The sequence below is a fragment of the Chroicocephalus ridibundus genome, chromosome 3, assembly GCF_963924245.1.
Source record: "Chroicocephalus ridibundus chromosome 3, bChrRid1.1, whole genome shotgun sequence".
NCBI classification, from domain to species: Eukaryota; Metazoa; Chordata; class Aves; order Charadriiformes; family Laridae; genus Chroicocephalus; species Chroicocephalus ridibundus.
Window position 1 is genome coordinate 68,494,292 of NC_086286.1, and position 19,572 is coordinate 68,513,863.

General features: G+C 35.1%; 1 protein-coding gene across 17 annotated transcripts in view; it reads left to right on the forward strand.

Moving 5' to 3' along the window:
- Positions 1-19,572, forward strand: part of EPB41L2 (erythrocyte membrane protein band 4.1 like 2) — a 121,815-nt gene that overhangs the window by 74,886 nt on the left and 27,357 nt on the right. For all 17 annotated transcript variants that reach the window (XR_010070346.1, XM_063329599.1, XM_063329615.1 and 14 more), the window contains 7 exons: positions 6,713-6,788; positions 8,322-8,540; positions 8,995-9,082; positions 10,693-10,845; positions 11,977-12,074; positions 16,188-16,360; positions 18,547-18,728. Coding sequence is in view for 16 of the 17 variants with exons in the window: in XM_063329599.1 (XP_063185669.1) it covers positions 6,713-6,788; positions 8,322-8,540; positions 8,995-9,082; positions 10,693-10,845; positions 11,977-12,074; positions 16,188-16,360; positions 18,547-18,728 (989 nt within the window). In the remaining variant the exon portion in view is untranslated. The remainder of the gene's footprint in view (positions 1-6,712; positions 6,789-8,321; positions 8,541-8,994; positions 9,083-10,692; positions 10,846-11,976; positions 12,075-16,187; positions 16,361-18,546; positions 18,729-19,572) is intronic.

The window sequence follows — 19,572 nt, forward strand, 5'->3', positions numbered from 1 at the left end:
CCTTGGAAAATATTTTTTTGATCTAACATGCTCTTGTAAAAGCAAACTAGACCTATTAAAATAGTGAATGTATTAATATACTGTTGCAAGTAGAGGCCATCCTTTTAATTAAGGAAAAGTTACTGGTACTGTGACTTCTTATTCTGTAGGTCTTCAGTAAAAACCTATTAGTTGTCCAAATACATGGGTTAAAGGCTGTTTTGTTTGGATTTAGCATTTGACAAAATATTGAGGACACTGATACTTTTTGTTATTGTCTTCTGTAGTGATCTGCGTGCTATCTAGCCTACAAATAAGTGTCATGAATCTGAAATGTAGGAATTGACCTGAAAAATTTTTGGATGCAGTATACAACATTGTTTTAATACTGTATAATATGTACTACAAAAATATTTCAAGGTGATGTGATTTTTCATACAGCATGAAGATCAACATTGTATACTGGAGATCATGTCCAGTTTCTTGAATTAGGCATCATGACTGGAATTTTTCCTCTGGTTTGTAGCACTTCAGAGCTGATAGATATCGTGTGTAAGGCAAACAATGAAGTAAGAACACCATTTTAAGTATTTTTAAAATGAAACTTGCTTACATCAATTTGCAAGTAATCGACATACTGTGAGTTGTGTCCCTCATAATCAGTATATTAAAGTTTCCAGATATGGGAATGTAACTGCAAAAGACAAATTTTATCCCCCAATTACATGAGTATAAAGTAATGAGGCTTTTCTTTGTTTCAGGCTTAGTTCTAAATATATTTCTCTTTGAATCAAGAATGCAAATCTTATGTACATAAATACTCAGTTCTAATAAGTTAAAGGTACCTGTAAAACCTACTAGTCCATTTGAACGTTTGACATGAAGAAACTAATTTATTTTTCTCTTGTACAGCACAAACTGAAGTACTAGCTTGCTAGGCAAGCGTATCTGGACAAATACATTGATCTGAACACACAAAGGTGACAAATTTGGAAGTGGAGTTCAGCACATCAGTTTGCAACTTAATACTTATAACAATCTCTGTCTCTCTCTTACATGTGAGCAATACCAGTACTCTGCACGATGGGCGTGTATGTACCACCTGTGACTGAAATAAGAATACTGTAGTCTCCCCCAAGTCATGTTCTGCATCACACTGCCTCTTGTTAAGTCAAGGTCCTAAAGCTTTCTATGTGATCTCTCATTTTCTCTAGATTGGCCTTTGGCTGGGCAGCTATGTTGGATCTCAGCAATTACCAATGTTACTTCGGCTAAAGAACCTGATCTACAAATTACTTGCTCTGTTCTCAGGGCTATGAAGGTGGCAAAAAGCTTGTTTGTTTTCAGCCAGCCTGATCTCTTCAGGAAAATTAATTCTTGAGGTTTTTTTAACTCATGTAATTGGATATCCACTGGCATGTGTTAAAACCTTGTAATTACCCACCTGTCGTTGATTGAATTACTTAAGTTCTGTCACTATCATCTTGAAAACTGCTACGCCTAAAGTTGATTCAGGCTTTTGCAAAATCGAGAATTTCAGCTCTGATATAGTGATGGTACAAGCAGTAGCAACTGACCTTAGAATAGTCAAATCCCAGACCTCACAGAGAGTGTGGTGGTTCACCCTTATATAAAATTTAATTTGAGAATCTGTCTGTGTGAGATGTTGTACATGCAATTTATATAGAACACATGATGTTCCACTCAGTTTTGTGTGGGGGTATTTTCATTCCTCTCATCCTCAGTGTAACAGGGTTGAATGAGTAAACTACATAAACTTGATTTCATCACAGCTAATTGCAGTTGAAGACCAGTCTTTTGTCTGCACTTCAAATGTTCACAGTTAAATCATGGGTAAAGATTCGAGATGTCAACATGTAAGCCATCAGTTTGGGGGAACCTAATTATTTGCTCTTGCTGTTTGTGTAATGGAAATATATGAACATGAGTTATAGAACTTCTCACAAGTTTTGAAACTATTTTTGGGATATGTCCTCATTTTGGTGTGGATATAATTTATACTCTTCCAAATAGATATAATTTATACTCTTCCAAATAGATATTTAACTTCCATGCTGTGTGAAATAGTTGCTTACATTCAAGGTAATGTTATGTCAGTTAAATCTATTTCCAGTCTGCAGCATGATTAGTATTTTTATTACCAAAAAAAAAAAATCTCTATGATAAAATATAGAAACTTCCCTGTCTCATATCCTGTCTTTTTTTCTTAAAAAAAAAAAATGAGGATTTGGATGTTCTGAGGGCAGAATAGACTGGTGTAGGTGTGTTTTTCTGTGCATTCTCATCTGATAAAGGATAAATTTAGATGGTTTTGCTATTGAAGTTAGCTGTAAAGTTGTCTTATTGCCTTTTGTCAGGAGAATGCTTCTTTAGCCAGAAAGATTCTAGAAGCTCATCACTACCTAGAATATGATTAATCTGATCCTAATCTAGGTTAACTCTGTCTACCTAAGGTGATTGCACTTGTTTTCTTGAAGGAACAGGCACTTTCAGCAGGTGAGTTGAGTGCATTCTGAAATGGGTGCCTGAGACAGGAACCAAACCAGCCTTTGCAATTATTTGTTTTTTTTCCATTGGCTATAAAGGGCATGGGTTGTGTCTTATGTAGATAACTAAATTTCAGTAGTCAAGGGTTGAATGAAACTGTATCCACTGGCATCAAAAAAGATAATGGTTTTGGTGATAGAAAAGTTACTTCCTTTTCAAAAAGGAGCGATTGACTGAAGGAGTGAAGACAAAAAACTTGATTTGCTTGTTACTTGATTCAGTTTAATTTTTGAGGGAGTTGAGAGAAATCCTCTGTAATTCTGTAGAAATGGATTGGAACAGATGAAACAGTACAATAGGTAAGGCAGCTGGTGGCAAATCTTGGGCTACAAGTTTAAACCTGGCTCCTTATTCATGTTGAAGGCCGTTCTCAGCATCCTTTTGTTTATGGTCATCCAGTCATTCAGATTGGGGAATATAAAAACAGCCAAATGGAATACTGGCTTTCTGTTTGAGACGTAAGTAGCCAAGAATTAAGGTAGTTCTGGGAATGTTGTGGAGTTGAAATGGATTTTTGATACTGGTTCTGTGGTATATCCTGCAATACAGCCTAAGCATCCTAAGTGCTTAGGAAAGAGGATGATATGGAAGGGTAATGATACGGTTAAATAGGTATATTTTCAAATTGCACAGTAAACCAAATGGTGATAAACTCATAAATACAATTATGTGAGAATAATACAGCATGAGTTTGAAATTTTGCAAAACAGTAGACTGAAATATTTAAGAAATTTGTGTTTAAAGTACTAAGGGAAGTTAGAATTAATTAAGCAATAGTCTTGCATTTTAAATGTACGGCTCTGGCTGTCTGATTTTACTAACAAAACACAGTTAAGCTCAGGCATCAAAATACGGTCGTTACTTTATGCAGGGACGCTGTATTTTATATCCATCTCTTTTATGTAATTAAATACACATCTGTAAAAGTTGTAGCTAATTTTGATCTAAGCTAATTACACTAGAGTCTAGCTTATAGTTGGTGAAGAGAAATAAGCACCTGTGCTAGGGAAGAGTTGTCCCGCAGAAGTGCTCCTGTTTGTCTACTAATTTTAAAGAATGATTTTGCAATTTGGAGATGTCTGAACTTGTGAGCTGAATCTTGTTAGTCCATCTAGGGCTGGCTGGACTCTGCCGTTTTTTTTATGTATTTTGAAAATGTGTACTGGATATGGATCTTATTTCTTTAATTTTCTTGAAAGTAACTTAAGAAAAATTATAGAAGAAGTAATTTTCTTAATTTTACAGGGCTTTTTTCATCTATCTGTAAGCAGTTTATCTGTCCAAATCACACAGTACCCGAAAAATATTAGCTGAGACATAGAGGTATCATCAGCAAAAGCCAAAAAAAGCCTTTACTGGAAAAAAAACCCTCACTGATTTCCCAGTTTGAATGGGATGAATCACGTTAATTGTATGCTGCTAGCTGGTTGGTTATATTGCATTCTTTTTCTCTAAGAATGTGCCTGAAGTTGCCACAGAAGCATTTTTGAGGTAACATGCTGGCTAGAAAAAATTTTGACATTTCTATTGTCCATACCATTAAATATCAAAACAGAGAGCCTTATCAGGGACAGAATGCTAAATATCATTTTAAATATCAGATTTATTTATTTATTTTTGTCTTGGACACCAATTCAAAGTGCTAGCAATAGTGTGCATTATTGTGTGAAGACAATTATGTTTGTATGCTTCCATTATGTGGCTATAAACAGTATGCTGTACTGAGAAGTATAAACATAAACTGTGCACATTGTAATATACTTGCTAGTCTATATTCAGGGGATAAATGTGCTTTCAGTAATCAGCCAAAATATAAGGGCACCAACTGTCCAGAAAATATTTAGTAGAAAGTCAATCTACGACATTTTTTCTATGGATTAGCTATGGGAATTAGTATGAGTAGACATTGAAATTTTTCATATAGTGTATAGATTCTGAGGATTTATGCTCTTTTTAGCTTTCTATAAAGAATATAATTTATTTATTTATTTCTTCAAATAGTGTCCAGGTCTCCTGGCTCCAGTCCTTTCTAAAAGCAAACTGTAGAAATGCTGACAAGAAAGAGAAATAGGTTAGAAGGACTTCATATGTGACTAGTTGAACTGCAATTTTAGACCAGGAAAAAATTGTTTCATTCCAGGAAAACTTGAAGACTGGTTTAATACCTGTGTGGAAGGACACATCCTTCATCCATCTCTCCCCATCCCACAGCCTTGTTAACATGGCAACTCTCCCTAAACACGTTTTACATAGATGTTTTGAACCAGTTGCTTCTCTTCATCAGTTTGGCTTACTGAATATCAGCAACTTTTCATTAAATGATGGAAGTGAACTAATCTATTCCAACTTTAATTCTGTTTGTTCATGTTATATGTATTAATTATTGTTAGACATTTTTAAAGATATTTTTGTCTTAATTCTGTCTTGCACTTCATTGCAGTAGGTGATTCAATGAGGCATATTTTACCTGATTCAGTACTGTGTGTACAGCTGGTAAATTAGGCTTTCTCATTTAAGGTGTCCTGCCTTATTTTGTAAGCAAACTTATCATTAACATTAAGACACAGTAAAACCCTGAGCTCTCAAAACGAACCTGGTGACTTAGCAGCCAGGTGGAGAATGAGTTCACATTTAAGCAGAAATTGAAGTGCTGTAATGAAAAGTCATGTCTGAAAAATTGAGATAATTTTTGAAATGTTGAAGGACATTAGAAATTTTGACACAAAGCACCACTTCACCTGTAACAGCTGTGAAATTTTAGAATAGGTGTTTTTTTAAAGAGAATAACCTTAAACAAAAATGTCAGCACTCTTTTTCTAGCATAATATGGGAAATGGCACGTCAGGTTTTTTTTGGTTCTTTTAAAAATACACGTTTTTTCCAAAGCACGATTTATCTGTATAGGACAGATTTTAAAAATTATTTACTGTTCAAAATTCATTATCAAGCTTTTTAAAATTACAAACTTTTCTTACCAAAGATTATTTTTGCTAAGTCTTTCACCACGATATTTGTATTAGGAGAAAAGGGACAAGAGGAAGACAAAGATGGCTACCTAATTATTTTGATAATGTTTTGATTTATTTTCTTATCTTTCTTCATCAATTTTAGCAGATCTACATTGTAGTGTTACTTTCATTATGTTTGGCAAGATATGATAAAGCTCAACTGCATTTGCTTTACAGCAGCACACAAAGCCAAACTATTAAATTTTTTTCCTATGCTCCTATTTTGGGATTTTCTATTACTTATGTATGTCTGCATTGTACTTAATAAAATCTGTTTGAATTAGGAAGTTATACATTTTGTGAAGTTACTAGTACATTCCAACAAACATATTCCTCTTGCACATAGTTTACAATACTGGTAGAGTAACCTTCTGAGAATGTATTTTAATTATTGATGGGTGACCAGTTTTCAAATCTTAAAAATTTCTATAAAACTAGAGCTATGATGAAAGATAGCAATTTATGCTCTGTCAAATTATTAATCTAGTTTTAAGCATGCTTTTGCTTATAAAGTGCATGTGGCGTTAACAGTTCTAACACATGAGAATTTAAACCTAAAATATCATTGCTATTATGGATGCTAATGCTGTTGTTTCAGAAAAAATATTTTAAAGAAGGAATGGCTAATATTTTTTTTCTTCCATGCATTCTGTATGAATATGAATAATTTACGTATTATCTTTCTGTTGTATGCAATGCAGACCTCATTTTGACATCTCATGTTCATAGTTATTGTACAGTCTCTCAAACTAACAGTCAGTTTGAGCAGGGGGAGACTGTTAGCCTTGGAGGAGTTGGAAATAAACACAAATTCAGCGCAAGTGTCTTTGAACACAGAATAACTTAAAAGCGTTAATATATTATGGTAGTTTTCACATTAAAAACTTATTCTGATATTTATGTAACTTATTGTAAAGCATCCTTTGAAAATAATTTTTACCATGCTAATTTTTCACTGTATGTGTATTTGAGTTACAACCTGATAATGAAAATAATCTGTGCTTCTTACTAATATGTTTAAAAATAGGGGAAAAAAACTTTCTTCAAGATTTTGGTGATCTAAGATTTATATGACTGACTAACATTTTTCAGTAAGGTTCTTTCTTTGCTTACTTCAACTTGTTTGAGACTAACAATCAGGCATTTCCCATGTTTAGGTTTACCTTGGATATTCACCTTTAATGTGAAGTTTTATCCTCCTGATCCTTCGCAGCTGACTGAAGATATCACTAGGTATGTGTAGTTCCTAATTTTAAACTTTAAAATGACTGTTAGTCTAATTTGAAGGCCATGTAAAATTTCTTCTTCAGTTTCTGGATGCTGTAACAGGTTTGGCTATTACTGTAGAGCACTATAGATGTTCTTATATCAACTGCTTTGTGGAACGGGTTGAAAAAGCAAAGTGAAAACTTCAGGAGGAAACTTGAGAAAGAAGAATTTAATGAGAAGCGGGGATATGATCTGGGCGGGAGGCAAGATGCAAATGATGATATTTGAAAGAAAACAGTGCTTTATTGTTGGGCTTCTGCTTTACTATATAGCAAATGAGGATGTGGGTGTATTGATATTAAGAGCGAAGCTCAAGGGATCCAAGGTAATTCAGTAATATTCTAGGCTAGGTTGGTGAAAATATAGTTTTATACATATGCATTAAATAAAACCATAAACATAACAAAACCTGAAAAGAATTATCTTCCGAAGTTCCTAAATAGGAGGTATTTAGAATACAGTGGATATTGGGCACTTAAAAAGTAGCATTGTGAGACTAACATAACCAGGGAGTAGAGTGCAGGGAACTGACGCTCATTTTTTTCAGGAGCGATGCAAAACCTAAACACCTAGTTTTGGTTTGGAGCTAGCTGACTCTGCTGAGGCAATATATGTGTTACTATACATCACATTGTATCAGTCTTCTGCATAAAGTAAGATGGCTACACAAGTGTGTAGTTGATATATTACTACAAATAGTCTCAGACATTTAGTATGCAGTGTATTTCAAAGAAGCTGTTCTCTTTGAAAATTTTCAGCATGTTGGTTGACTTTCCAATTGCGTGTCCACATGATAAAAACATTTTTATGGTTATAGCTTAAAGCTAAATTCCTTAAAATTTAAGCTTCACTTGTAAAACTTTTTTAAAATTTACATTATATACATCAAAAATATGTGTTAGGGATGTCTACTGATTGTTAACTTGTTAAATTTGGTAGAAGACTGTATGCAGTACCTAAAATATTAAATTCTAATATATAGATGGTTTAAGGAAGGCAGTTATGGGTTCAGTACTGAACTGGATCTCTTTTGTGTGTTACATGACTTGATTATCTCATGAACTGCAAGGGATATAAAAGTTAGAATTTTAAAGCCAAAGGGAAATTTCAAAGGAAATGCGTGGGTTTTAATTTGTAAACCTTAGATACCTGCAGGCTGGAATGTGAAATGAAGGAGTTTCCAAGTCAACTTCTGTTACAAACTAGATACAGTTTTTCATTCATTTATATTGGGTATCAGAATTTTTCCTGCTTTTCAGGTTATTTATGAAAGTAATATTCACTCTTAAAAATGGAAGGGAAATTTACTGTGTGGCAATAATGCTCAAATAATATAAGTCAATGTGTTAATAATTTGTTACACCTCATTTTTAAATATGTTTATATGATCACATGCATCTCAGTAAATTCTACTGTATTTCTCATAAACTTGCCATTGGTAACACTCTCTTTGTTCTTATATTTGTTTGTTTTTTCCTGCTTTCCTTTGTCTTGCAGATATTTCTTGTGCCTACAGCTTCGTCAGGATATTGCTTCTGGTCGACTGCCATGTTCTTTTGTGACTCACGCCCTGCTGGGTTCATATACCCTGCAGGCTGAGCTGGGTGATCATGACCCAGAGGAGCACCGCAGTGACTATATCAGTGAATTCCAATTTGCACCCAATCAAACTCAAGAAATGGAAGAGAAGGTAGCTGAGCTACACAAAACACACAGGTGTGTCAGATACAATGGGATTAAATGAAATCATCATGTCACCTTTATGTCAGTTCTCTTAAGAGGACGTATAAAACTGATAACCTGAAGTTGTTACTTTGGAAATCTTTTGCTACATAACTAGAACCTCTTACTTTCATGTGTTTGAAAATTTCAGTTTGAAAATAGTAGCTTCACCAAGATCTCAGAAGAAAACTTCTGGAGAAAATATTTTTACCTGAGCATATGGATTAGTTTGAGGAATGTACAGCTAGAATATTTTGCAAGAGTGAAAGCAGAAATCTCTACTAAAGGAATATAATACGCTCTGAAAGAACATTTTCCATTTAGGGAAAAAATGCTATTGATACTTTACAAAATGAGGTTTTTCTATGTGTCTGAATTCCAGGATTCCACTCAGGTTTGATTCTCAGTTATTTTGTCAATAAACTCAAGGCTTATTCAATGGTTTTAGGGGCTTGACTCCAGCACAGGCGGATTCCCAGTTCCTAGAAAATGCTAAGAGACTCTCCATGTATGGAGTGGATTTACATCATGCCAAGGTATTGGGGATTGGTTTGGTTTTGTTTTGTTTGAGGATAGACATGCTTAGTATTAAAGAACATAATATATATAGATAACTTAAAAAACTTCATACCTTCAGTTCTTAGATATAAGCCTTTTATCTCTTGCTTATGAAAATTACTCATTTTACAGCTCTAATGTACTTAAAATTAATTTTAAATCTAAGATGTATGTGCAGCTTAGAAATAATATTTTATTCATAAGAGTGGCTAAATACCTTTTGAATGACAGATTTTTGGTGCCAAGGAGATGTGGGGCCGTAAAGTAAAGCCTAAAAGAACATCTAATCATTTTTGTAATACCATGAGAGTTAAAAACAGAAGGGAAAGGAGGTCTTGGGGGAGGGTGGGTTTTGGTGCTTTTTCTTCTCCTCTGGGTAGGTCAAGTCAAATTTGCATTTCTAGTGGGATTTTTTTTTTAGTTAAAAACCCAACTAACCAACCCCCTCCCACTCCCTCGCACAAATCCAGAGTCTCAAATCATTAGTAAAATTAATGCATTGTAAGCATATCAGTCCTATATTTAAAAAAAAAAAAAAAAAAAAAAAAAAAAAAGCACCCAAGACTTCCAAGGACTGGAGAAACATTGCTTAATTCTGTTTCATATAGAAACAGTGTGCATTTGTTTTTGCAATTTTCTGTAGACTTTTTCCTGTGTTCTGTGAACACACTTGAAAGAAATATACTTACATTTTTATTCACATACATTAACTATGTCTGTAACATTTATTAATTTTTAAATTCAAGTGCAGCATGGCATTTCATTTGGTCTCTAGTGTTTTAAGGAGTTTAGAATTTTAGAGTTTTATTGGAGCTTTCTTTTGACTAATGAAGTAACTGCAAGCATTAGAATTGTTGTTTGCCAGGATCTGCTTGCAGCTGTTAATTATGCTAGTGAAGCAACTTTTAAAGTTTTTAGTGTTGTAAGCTTTGAAGTGTTGGCATTTGATGTAGTTGACTTGTTGTTGGGGAAGACATGATACTCTGCTGTACAGTGTATCGAAGCCCTATCAGTAAGCGACGAGTTTTGTAGCCTGTAAAACTCGCATCAAACGCTGTCAGTGGAACAGGGTGCTCAGAAACCCAGCCCACCAGCACTTTGAAATCATTATCTTGATGCTTTCAGCCATTACTTCCATTCTCTACTGAAATAGGAGGTGATTGTAAAAGATCACCATGATCATCAACTTGTTCAGATTTCCACTGACTATGTTTTAATTTGGAAAGGCCTGTTTTTAATTTTTCTTCTTATAATATGTGTTGAAATTACTGGTAGCACAACCACCACACCTTTCCTTATGTGTAAGTTGTTGACTTGGTCCCTGTTGCAAGAATATCAAAGAATTTCCCAGAACTGTGGCATATGCAAGGGCATGTGAGTGCCAAAGCCGTTACTTAAGAGTCCAAACCTTTCCTATAAGATTAATATACTTGGCTATTTCTGCCTTAAGAATCTCATTGTCAGGGTCTTTCAGGTTTGAATATGAAACAAGTCCCAGTTGCATTATTCCCTCAAGGTATGCCAGCAATAATTACTTGTTTGGAATGTTATTAAATTGATTTTTATTGAATTGTCTCATACGTGCTAGGATTCTGAAGGTGTGGATATCATGCTGGGTGTATGTGCTAATGGACTGCTCATTTACAAAGATAGACTCCGGATCAACCGCTTTGCTTGGCCAAAAATTCTGAAGATTTCCTATAAGCGAAGTAATTTCTACATCAAAGTCAGGCCAGCAGAAGTAAGTAGTACCTTTCTGTCTTGTTTCTTTTGTGATACCATTTCTATCCAGCAACAAGATAACATCCTCATTTTTTTCCCCTGATGCCTCCACAGTCTTATGTTGGATTTGTGCAAAACTTAAGAGGGTTTTATTTTCCTCTTTAGCTTCTACTGATTGTATTAAACACTTGTCTTGATTAGTAAACGCAAACCAAGAAGGCATCTTGTTAATAGATGCCACCCTGTAACTTTTTTTTTACTGTCTATACAAACTTGCAGTCCGGGGGGAGAGCCAGCCTCTCTTCCTCTTTGGGTATAATTGTTCACTAAATGTCAGCGTATCTAGTTGTATGGGTGTAACCAAAGGCTTGAGTTGTCCTGCAGGATGTCATAACTCTTTCTGTTAGCTGCTGTGGAAATAGTGAAGTCAAATTTCTTTTCAGATACCATTATAAGTTTGTGGGAGTTCCTGAAGGAGTGGGGATTACAATCTGAACACATTGTAACTGGAAATTAAAAAAAAAGCCCAAAAAACCAAAATGTCAAATACTATAATGCTTTTTCAAATTACACACTAAAATGTTTTAAGGTAGCTTTAACTGTGTGAATTAAAAAAAAAAAAAGAAGTCTAAATACCAACAGTACAATACGAATGTTGTAGTTGTAAGTTTTGGAACAAATGTGTTGTTCTTATACTTATTGATGGTGCGTAGATGTAATATTTTTGCTAAGGAGCTATTATATAGTAAAAAGGATCAGATAAGCTTAACACTACCGTATGGATTTCAGACTTTTATTTAATCCAAGGAAAGTGTATAGCACAACCTGCAGTACAATTACTTCATGGAATTAAAAAATAAATACATTGGGCAACTAGTCAGAAAATTAGCAAGGAACACTAAAGTATTATTGGATTTCTCAAAAGAGTCATTAGTACAGCTAGGAAGTGATAACGTGATTATTACCCATCACAACTAGCCTGCCAAGTATAATTTTATTAAAAGGCTGGAAATTCTGAATTTTTTTTTTTTAAATCTTATGAAGTTTTATGAGAGGAGAATTACAACTTGTTCCAGTAATAGAACTGTCTGAACTCTGCTTAATAGCCAGCTTAAGGAAATGGGTTAATTTATTTGTGGATTCTTTCCAGCTGGAACAGTTTGAGAGCACTATTGGGTTCAAACTGCCAAATCACCGGGCTGCTAAAAGATTATGGAAGGTTTGTGTGGAGCACCATACTTTCTTCAGGTAAATGGTAATTCTTTGCTTTGCCAGGTATGCTCATATATTTCTTTTAAAGGATATGAGGAAAGCTGAGGTTATTTCCCCCCTCTTTGCCCTGATTTCTCAGTCCAGTAAGTCCTTCTTAGACAGAAGACATGCTACCCCAAATTGACCCCAAATTACCAATTCTGAAGGTCTCAGGTACAATTAACTGTTTTATTTAAACTTTCAGAGTGCTGACAGTGTGGAACTAAAATAGTGATCATATGTAAGACTTGCTTGAGAGATCAACTCTTCAGAGTGACCACCTAGAAAGCCACCGTACTCCTTCATAAGAAGTTCCCAGGGCTTGGCAGTAATCTTCATTCACTTCACTTTTCAGAATATTCTGCTGAGTGTAAATGCTTACAGCTGAATTTTTGCTTATTTATAAACTGGTCTGAGTTAACAGTCATTCTTTAAATAACAGAGAATCACTTCAAAAAGAGACTACTATTTGTTTATATAATAATAACTTTGCATCTTTTTCCCCTGTAACTGATAAACATAAATTCTGAATTGGTCATTGAAACTGTGGTCTATTTGTAAATGAGCACTTTAACAGTAGGCCACAGATTTGTTTCTCTTTCTGCTTCCTCCATTGAAAAGGAATTTGAAAAATCTTCATTTGATTTTTATAATAGCACAAACTCCATGAGGGAGTGCATGTGCCCCGTGCAGCCCAGGAGTCACAGATTTAGGTTGAATCTATTATGCATTGAATATGCATTGAATCTGAGTTTCTTGCTTCAAATGAGCACAGTAACTAGGGTATGTAAAAGGTAAGCTTTCTCCTTCTGCAGCCTGTTTTTTTTATTAAAAAAAAAAATAAAAATAAAATTGTGTTTTAAGGTAGATGCAATCCTGTCTCTTCATACTAGTCTAAGCTGAACGTACTTGCTAGACTGAGACCTTCAAAGAACTTGGGGAACATGAGACCTGGGCAGTTCATTACTTAAACTCTCTCCCTGTATGGTTTTCATTGAATGTAGAATATTCTTGAATGCTATATTAGAATTCCTGCTGAGATTGGCAGTCGGTCTCAAAATGCTTAATTTTGAAGCACTTCTCTTTTAAATCCCGATCAAAGATTTTTTTTTTTTTTTTCATGTTTGATACAATTAATTGGTTAGGTTTATTAAGATGAGTAGTCCACCATTCTATTCGTTAAAATTTGAAGTCTGCTTTGGCTGGTGATGTCCATTAGCACAAATACGGTGCAGTTTTGTCTGCAATGAAAAGTTTATCAACACTCTTCAAATAATTTACGCAGTGGTTAGGTTTGCTGGGAAACTGTATTTGCTAATTTTATAGTAACAAAATGGACCTCAATAGGGAAAAAATAAATCTTATGGAAGTAAAAAATCCTAAACTGAGAACTATCATTTGCAAATCTAAATTTCCAGGAGCATTAATACGTATTAGATAAATTTACCACAGAAATTCTGACATAATAAAAATAATTGGATTTTATTCCAATCAGAAGTGACTTTTCTGAAGCAGGAATGACATTATAATGAGAATTATGTAAGAAATACTTGAACCATTCTGTAAAATCCATATACTCCACTGATGTCATCAGACAGAAAATCCTCAGAACCTCTCATCCTGATTTAAAAACAGTAAAATAAATCCAGCTCTATTTTTCTCCAAAGATAAAAAGCAGAAAGCAATTGCTACAGTCCAAGAGACTATAGATCTTTCAGAGCATGTATAAAGCTTGTGTGTGATACCACAGAAAATTGTATTCAATCTAGATATACCAGATCTCTTAGCATGCCCTATATAACATTGTAAGATTCCTTGTGTTGTCTTTTGCAATGTTTCAGTTTTTCTGAAATAATTGCATTATGATCCATCTTCTTATAACGTATGGGAAGTTACTTATAAAAATTTGCAATGAACTGTATTGAAAATGACAACCAATAGGCATTGAATTCACTTGTATCAGTTCAACCTTATAGGATTCTAGTAACATTTTCAAAGAGCAGCAATCTGCTTTAAGAAATCCAGTCAGACTATGTACCTACATTAATCTTTTGTCTGCAGAGTCTGCAACTCTGGATCTTAACCAATGGCTGCAGAAACCTGCTTATAATTCTACTTTATCATGTTTTATTTGAAATTTCCATGATTATTTCACTGTTTCCCCAGAATGTCTTAAAATGGTAAAAGCATATTCTTCATTTATTTCATGTAATTAAGCTTGTAATACAAAAAATCCATTCAAATGCCCTTAATCAGGAAGTAATTAGTTCTCTTGTTTTTTTCACATTAAAAGATTAAAAGTTTATCTCAGCAGGGTGGAAGATAAAAATGGCAGTTAATGCTGTAGCCTTGCCAAGACTGGAAAAGAACAGAAAGAACCTTGGAAAAACCCTCTTAGCCTTCTTCCTCTTAATGCATAATACACACTCTCTTGGAAATAATGTGGAGAAATAATTTGTCACAAAGATTGCATAAGGCTGCTTTATAGAAGCAGTGAAAGTGAAGCTCCAGATGCTTGTGATTTTATTATGTAGGTGGACTTAGTGCAGAAGGGTGGATTAGTCTGTCTTGAATTCTGTTTTCTTTAAAAATGTGTTGGAACAGATTAGGATTCAGGTGTTTGCGTATGCATCTCAGGCATGCAGGATTGGATCCTTCTGGCTAGCACGCTGACAAAGCTGTAAACATCCTCTCAGAGAAAATGGTAACCTTCTGCTTAGCTCACTGCTCTTTTTGCTAAGTATCTGAAAATCCTTCAGTTTTTCTGAAATATCTTTAGAATGACTGGCAGTTTTCAGAACCCACCACTGGATACTGTCTTAATATATGTTGGGTCAGATTCCACTGACACAGATATTCCCTGTGCAAATGCCTCAAAAGAGTAGAACAAAGTCAGCATACTTTTAAGTCTTGGTTGCTCGTTTGTGCCATCCTAAGTACAAAGGGTACAGTAGTTGCTGATTCTGCTTGAAAGAAGCTGATGTTCAGTGAGTTTCTCATTCCTTGCAGATCCTCAAATCAAAAAGCTTTATCTGTAATAGTCTGATGGCTTTATACAGAGGGAGACTAGGCCATGGAGACTGCCATGCTGGGTGAGCATGTATTTGCAGCACTACATTGATCCAAGGACAATATCAAGGACCTTTCTAGACGGGCTGAGGCTGAGAAGAGGTTCCTGCAGTGATGATTGTTTATCCTATCAGCAAGGATGGCGCTGGAACAAACAATGCAGATGAGGGTTAGACGAATAAGAGCTTGAAGATGTCATACTAAAGGAAATTCAGGGAGGTATAGAGGACCTGTCTCTTCAAACTCATGTGGTGTCAAAAACTGGTGGAACAAAGCGGAATCCCTCATAGCAAATTCTGCCACATTGTTACTTAAACTTTCTGACAATAACACTTTGGTACAAACATACATACCTCACATTAATAGCACTTGTAAATTAATCTCTTTTTCACCCTTTTCACAATATGCTTTATTCTTCTCCCCCCCTCCTTATATCCAGCAAGAATCAACTTATACAAATCTATAAATGGCATTGTAAAGAAACTGGAGTCAGAATCTAGCTTGTTAAACTTCTTACTGTTGGGTCACAACTTCCCAGCCATCTCAAGCTTTTGTTCACTTGATACAGCCTTCTATGCAGCTTTGAGATGCCATTCTGTAACTTTGAGGAATAGCAGCTGCTGTATTGGTACCTCAGAATATAGGAAAGACAGTGGAAGTGGGATGTATAGTTTCTACAATAAGTAACATTCTAAGGAGAGAGATCTGAGAGGTATTCTACATGAACCTCTAATGGCCTCAGCTTTCTCGAAAAAATACCGTTTAACCAAGACAGCACCAGAAGATAAGGATCCCAGATGTTTAGTCATACTGTGGAAAATGTGATGGTTATCAGCATCACTTCAACTCCAACTGCAAATAATAAATAACGTGCATTGTTTTAGAAGTTCTTCTCAGAGCTTATGTTAGAATCCTTTCTTGGAATGCACAAATCATGCACAGTAAACTAAAGTTGAAACATAAAAATTAGCTTTAAAGCTATCTCATTAAATACATAAAATATAGCCTTTTTAATTGACTTTTCTCATATTTACGTTTTAGACTTGTATCGCCAGAACAACCTCCAAAAGCAAAGTTTCTAACCTTGGGTTCCAAGTTCCGCTACAGTGGACGAACGCAAGCACAGACACGACAGGCTAGCAACCTCATAGACAGACCAGCTCCGTACTTTGAGCGCACTTCAAGCAAACGTGTTTCCAGGAGCCTTGATGGAGGTATAAAATTGGACTTATTCCTTCAGTGCAATGATTACATTATCTGTTGTCACTCAGATCTGACCAGTACTCAAAAATGTTGACGTTACGGATGGCCAGAATGTAAATTCACAAATTTATGAATTTGAGTTTCTGATGGGTGATGTGAGGAGTAGGCACTTTGGTTATTTGTCGATTTTAGGTGATGTAAACAGTAAGTTAAGCCACTGTCTAAGTTGTATGGTACTGCTGTGAATATGTGGAGGATTCTATATTGGACATACAGCATCTGTGTTCACTACTCATATCTGTTTTATGGGATAGGCACTATATGCTGTTGATTAGAATTGTTTAGTCAGCAGCACCTTTTGGGCTTAGGGTTGGCCTGAGTATCTCTCTACAGCAAACAGAAAAGGCAGAACAAGTTTTCTTTCTTCTAGTTTTGTATCATTTTACTCAGTATATTGTTATTCTAGTATATTTATTATTTACTTCTGTGTTTAGTAACAAGTTTTATGTTGAGGTTGTTTGAATAGCTAAAATTTTTGTGTCATTAATGGTGTCTGGTCTCTTTGAGCAGAAATACCTTCTGGTTTCCTTTATTGGAAACAGGCGTGCTTTCCAAAGGCAGGTATAGTAGGAGTATGTGTGAGATGTAGAAGCACATGTTTAACTCTAAATTGCTTCTGAAATAAAGTAGAAAAATTCTTGAGAAAAAAATCATACGAAGCTTGACTTTTATTCTAGTGAAGTTGTGTATGCCTGAATTTAAGTGAACTGTGACAATGGTATGACTTACCTACAATTCAGCTGTTAACTTTACCATTTTCTCTGAAAATCTTTCATTTAGAAGACTTCTGCAATTACTCATTTTTCTATATTGAGACAAATGAGCAAACTGTGACACTTGCTTGAGAAACCTACAAAGTCTTACCTTCTGAGAATCTAAGCAAAAATAAGAGGCAAAAGTGCTTGTAGTGTGTGATGAGTCCTTGTGGCAACCAAAAGGCTCATCCCCACCTCAGAGATATTGCTGTCTACAGCTACCTCCAGGGAAGGTATAGAAAAGATGGAGCCATGCTTTTCTCAGAGATGCCGAGTAATAAAGCAATGGGGAGTGCCTGCAAGATGAGACACAGCAAACTTCAGTTAGAAATAAGATGTTTGTTTGTTTGTTTGTTTAGAAAGACCTTGGATATGCTCAATACTCAGCTCAACAAATCCCTGAGTAACCTGGTCTAACTGGATCTGCTCTGAGCAGGGGGCTGACTGGCTGACCTCCAACCTAAATTATTCTGTGATTTGCCAAAAGCTGCTTCTGGAACTTGCGGGATGTATGTCCAAGAAATGCTTTACTTGCCACTCAAATTGCAGAACCTACTACTTAAAGAGGCCCTAAAAGCCTAACATCCCAAATCCCACATTTGCCACTAGCTGGCCTTGGCTTCTCAGTAGCTTAAGGGAGTCTCTGATATGCAGCTGAGGCTGTTTATTAAAGTTACTTAATTTAATTAATTCTCCTGTTTTTCATTGCTACTATTTTGACTGAGCCAGTCATCCTAACTTAAAAAAAGCCATCCTGCTCATTAATCCTATTATGCTGAATCAAATAAGTGAAAAAACTAATTTAAGTCCTTTCACTCTCTTGTGCTTTGACTATATTCAAGTATACATATTCAGGTATTGCCCCCTTCCATTTTCTGCAAACGTATGAGGAAAAGTCTTACTTTCACTGGGCTGTTGTTTCTGCAGTTTTGCTAGGTTCCAGAATAAAAATACTGTGACAGTTATATGCATAGCTATTTCTATATTGTGTTAAAACAGTCCTCTCGAAATAGTGAATTTCCGCAAAACACAGTTGCATGTTTGTCTCTTTTGTTATGGTGATTTACACAATCACAAGAACAGTACCTTCAATTTGTCTTCCAAGACTAATCAGAAGGTTGATAATTAAATACCTATCTGATATTCTGAGGGGTTTTTTCCCTCGCATGGTAAGTGCACATTATATGACAAGAGTACATTGCTGTTCATATTAGTGCAACCATAGAATTTTGTGCAGTCAAGAAGCTGAAAAATGTATTACTCAGTAACTAGCCTGTGTTGCTCATTGCTGACATCACCATAAAATCATTTTGTTAAGACGTCTTAAAACCAAAATGTTCTAACTTTCCCTCACTAACCAAAATTATTCTGTTCTTTAATAGCTCCCACGGGTATCTCAGACCAAAGTCTGTTAAGAGGCTTGCCTACTACTGGAGGGCAGGCTGCTGGAGATAAAATCCTTGACATTGAAGCTGCTGGTCAGGCCAAGTTAAAAGAAGGTGGTGAAGAAGAAGATGGAAGCCCAGTCAAAACTCCACAATTAGAATTGACTCAGGATGGAAAGGTATGGATAACTTTCACACCAAAATTATTTGTTCATGTGGTGTCCATGTGTGGTTATCTAGTGCCTATCACTTGTGAGTATCATACAGATCGTGGTATTAAAATATTAAAGGAAAATTGTCAAGTACTTTCTGTGGGTTTAACTTAATGTAAGTGCATGTAAGCAAAAGAGAATACGAACTTCTGAATGTCACTGACATAGGCCTTCTTTTATTGCTGTAAATTTAATTTGAATCCTCATTAAGCTTGCATAAGTTTTTGAAACAAATGTTTCAAAGAGTAAATAATGTTTTATTCATTTACCTAGTTTGTTTAGACTTTAAAAAAAAAATTGTTAGTACATCCATAGTTGTGTACGTTCTACAAAGTTGGGTATGACTGTGTTTAATTACCATAGGTAACAGTTTTGTTTTAGTAGCCACTGCAGAATTATTTAATCCTTTAAAAACTTGCATATTGACTGAAGCATAGATTTCTGTGAAAAGTTGAGTACTTTGGTGTGTTCCTGTTGCAAACAACCATTTACTTGTCCTGTTTGTTTGAGCTACTGGAGGAATAGATCAAAAAATTAACTTTAGATCTTGTGTGATTTGATGTAAAAATTTCCTTCCAAAGCGTCAGCAAAAATCTGCTGCTCTTCTCTCTTGGAGATCATTTCTTTTACTGACAGTTCTCCAGAACTTTCTTTCCTATTTAAAGAGTCATTTTATTTTCAAACATTTTTGCAAGTTAGCTACCCATTTGATTCTTGGGGAGACTGCTGAGTTTCTCTGTGTGGTTCATGTGTTTCCACTGCATTCAAGTGTAGGAAGGGAACAAATACCAACAGTTGCATTTTTTTTGTT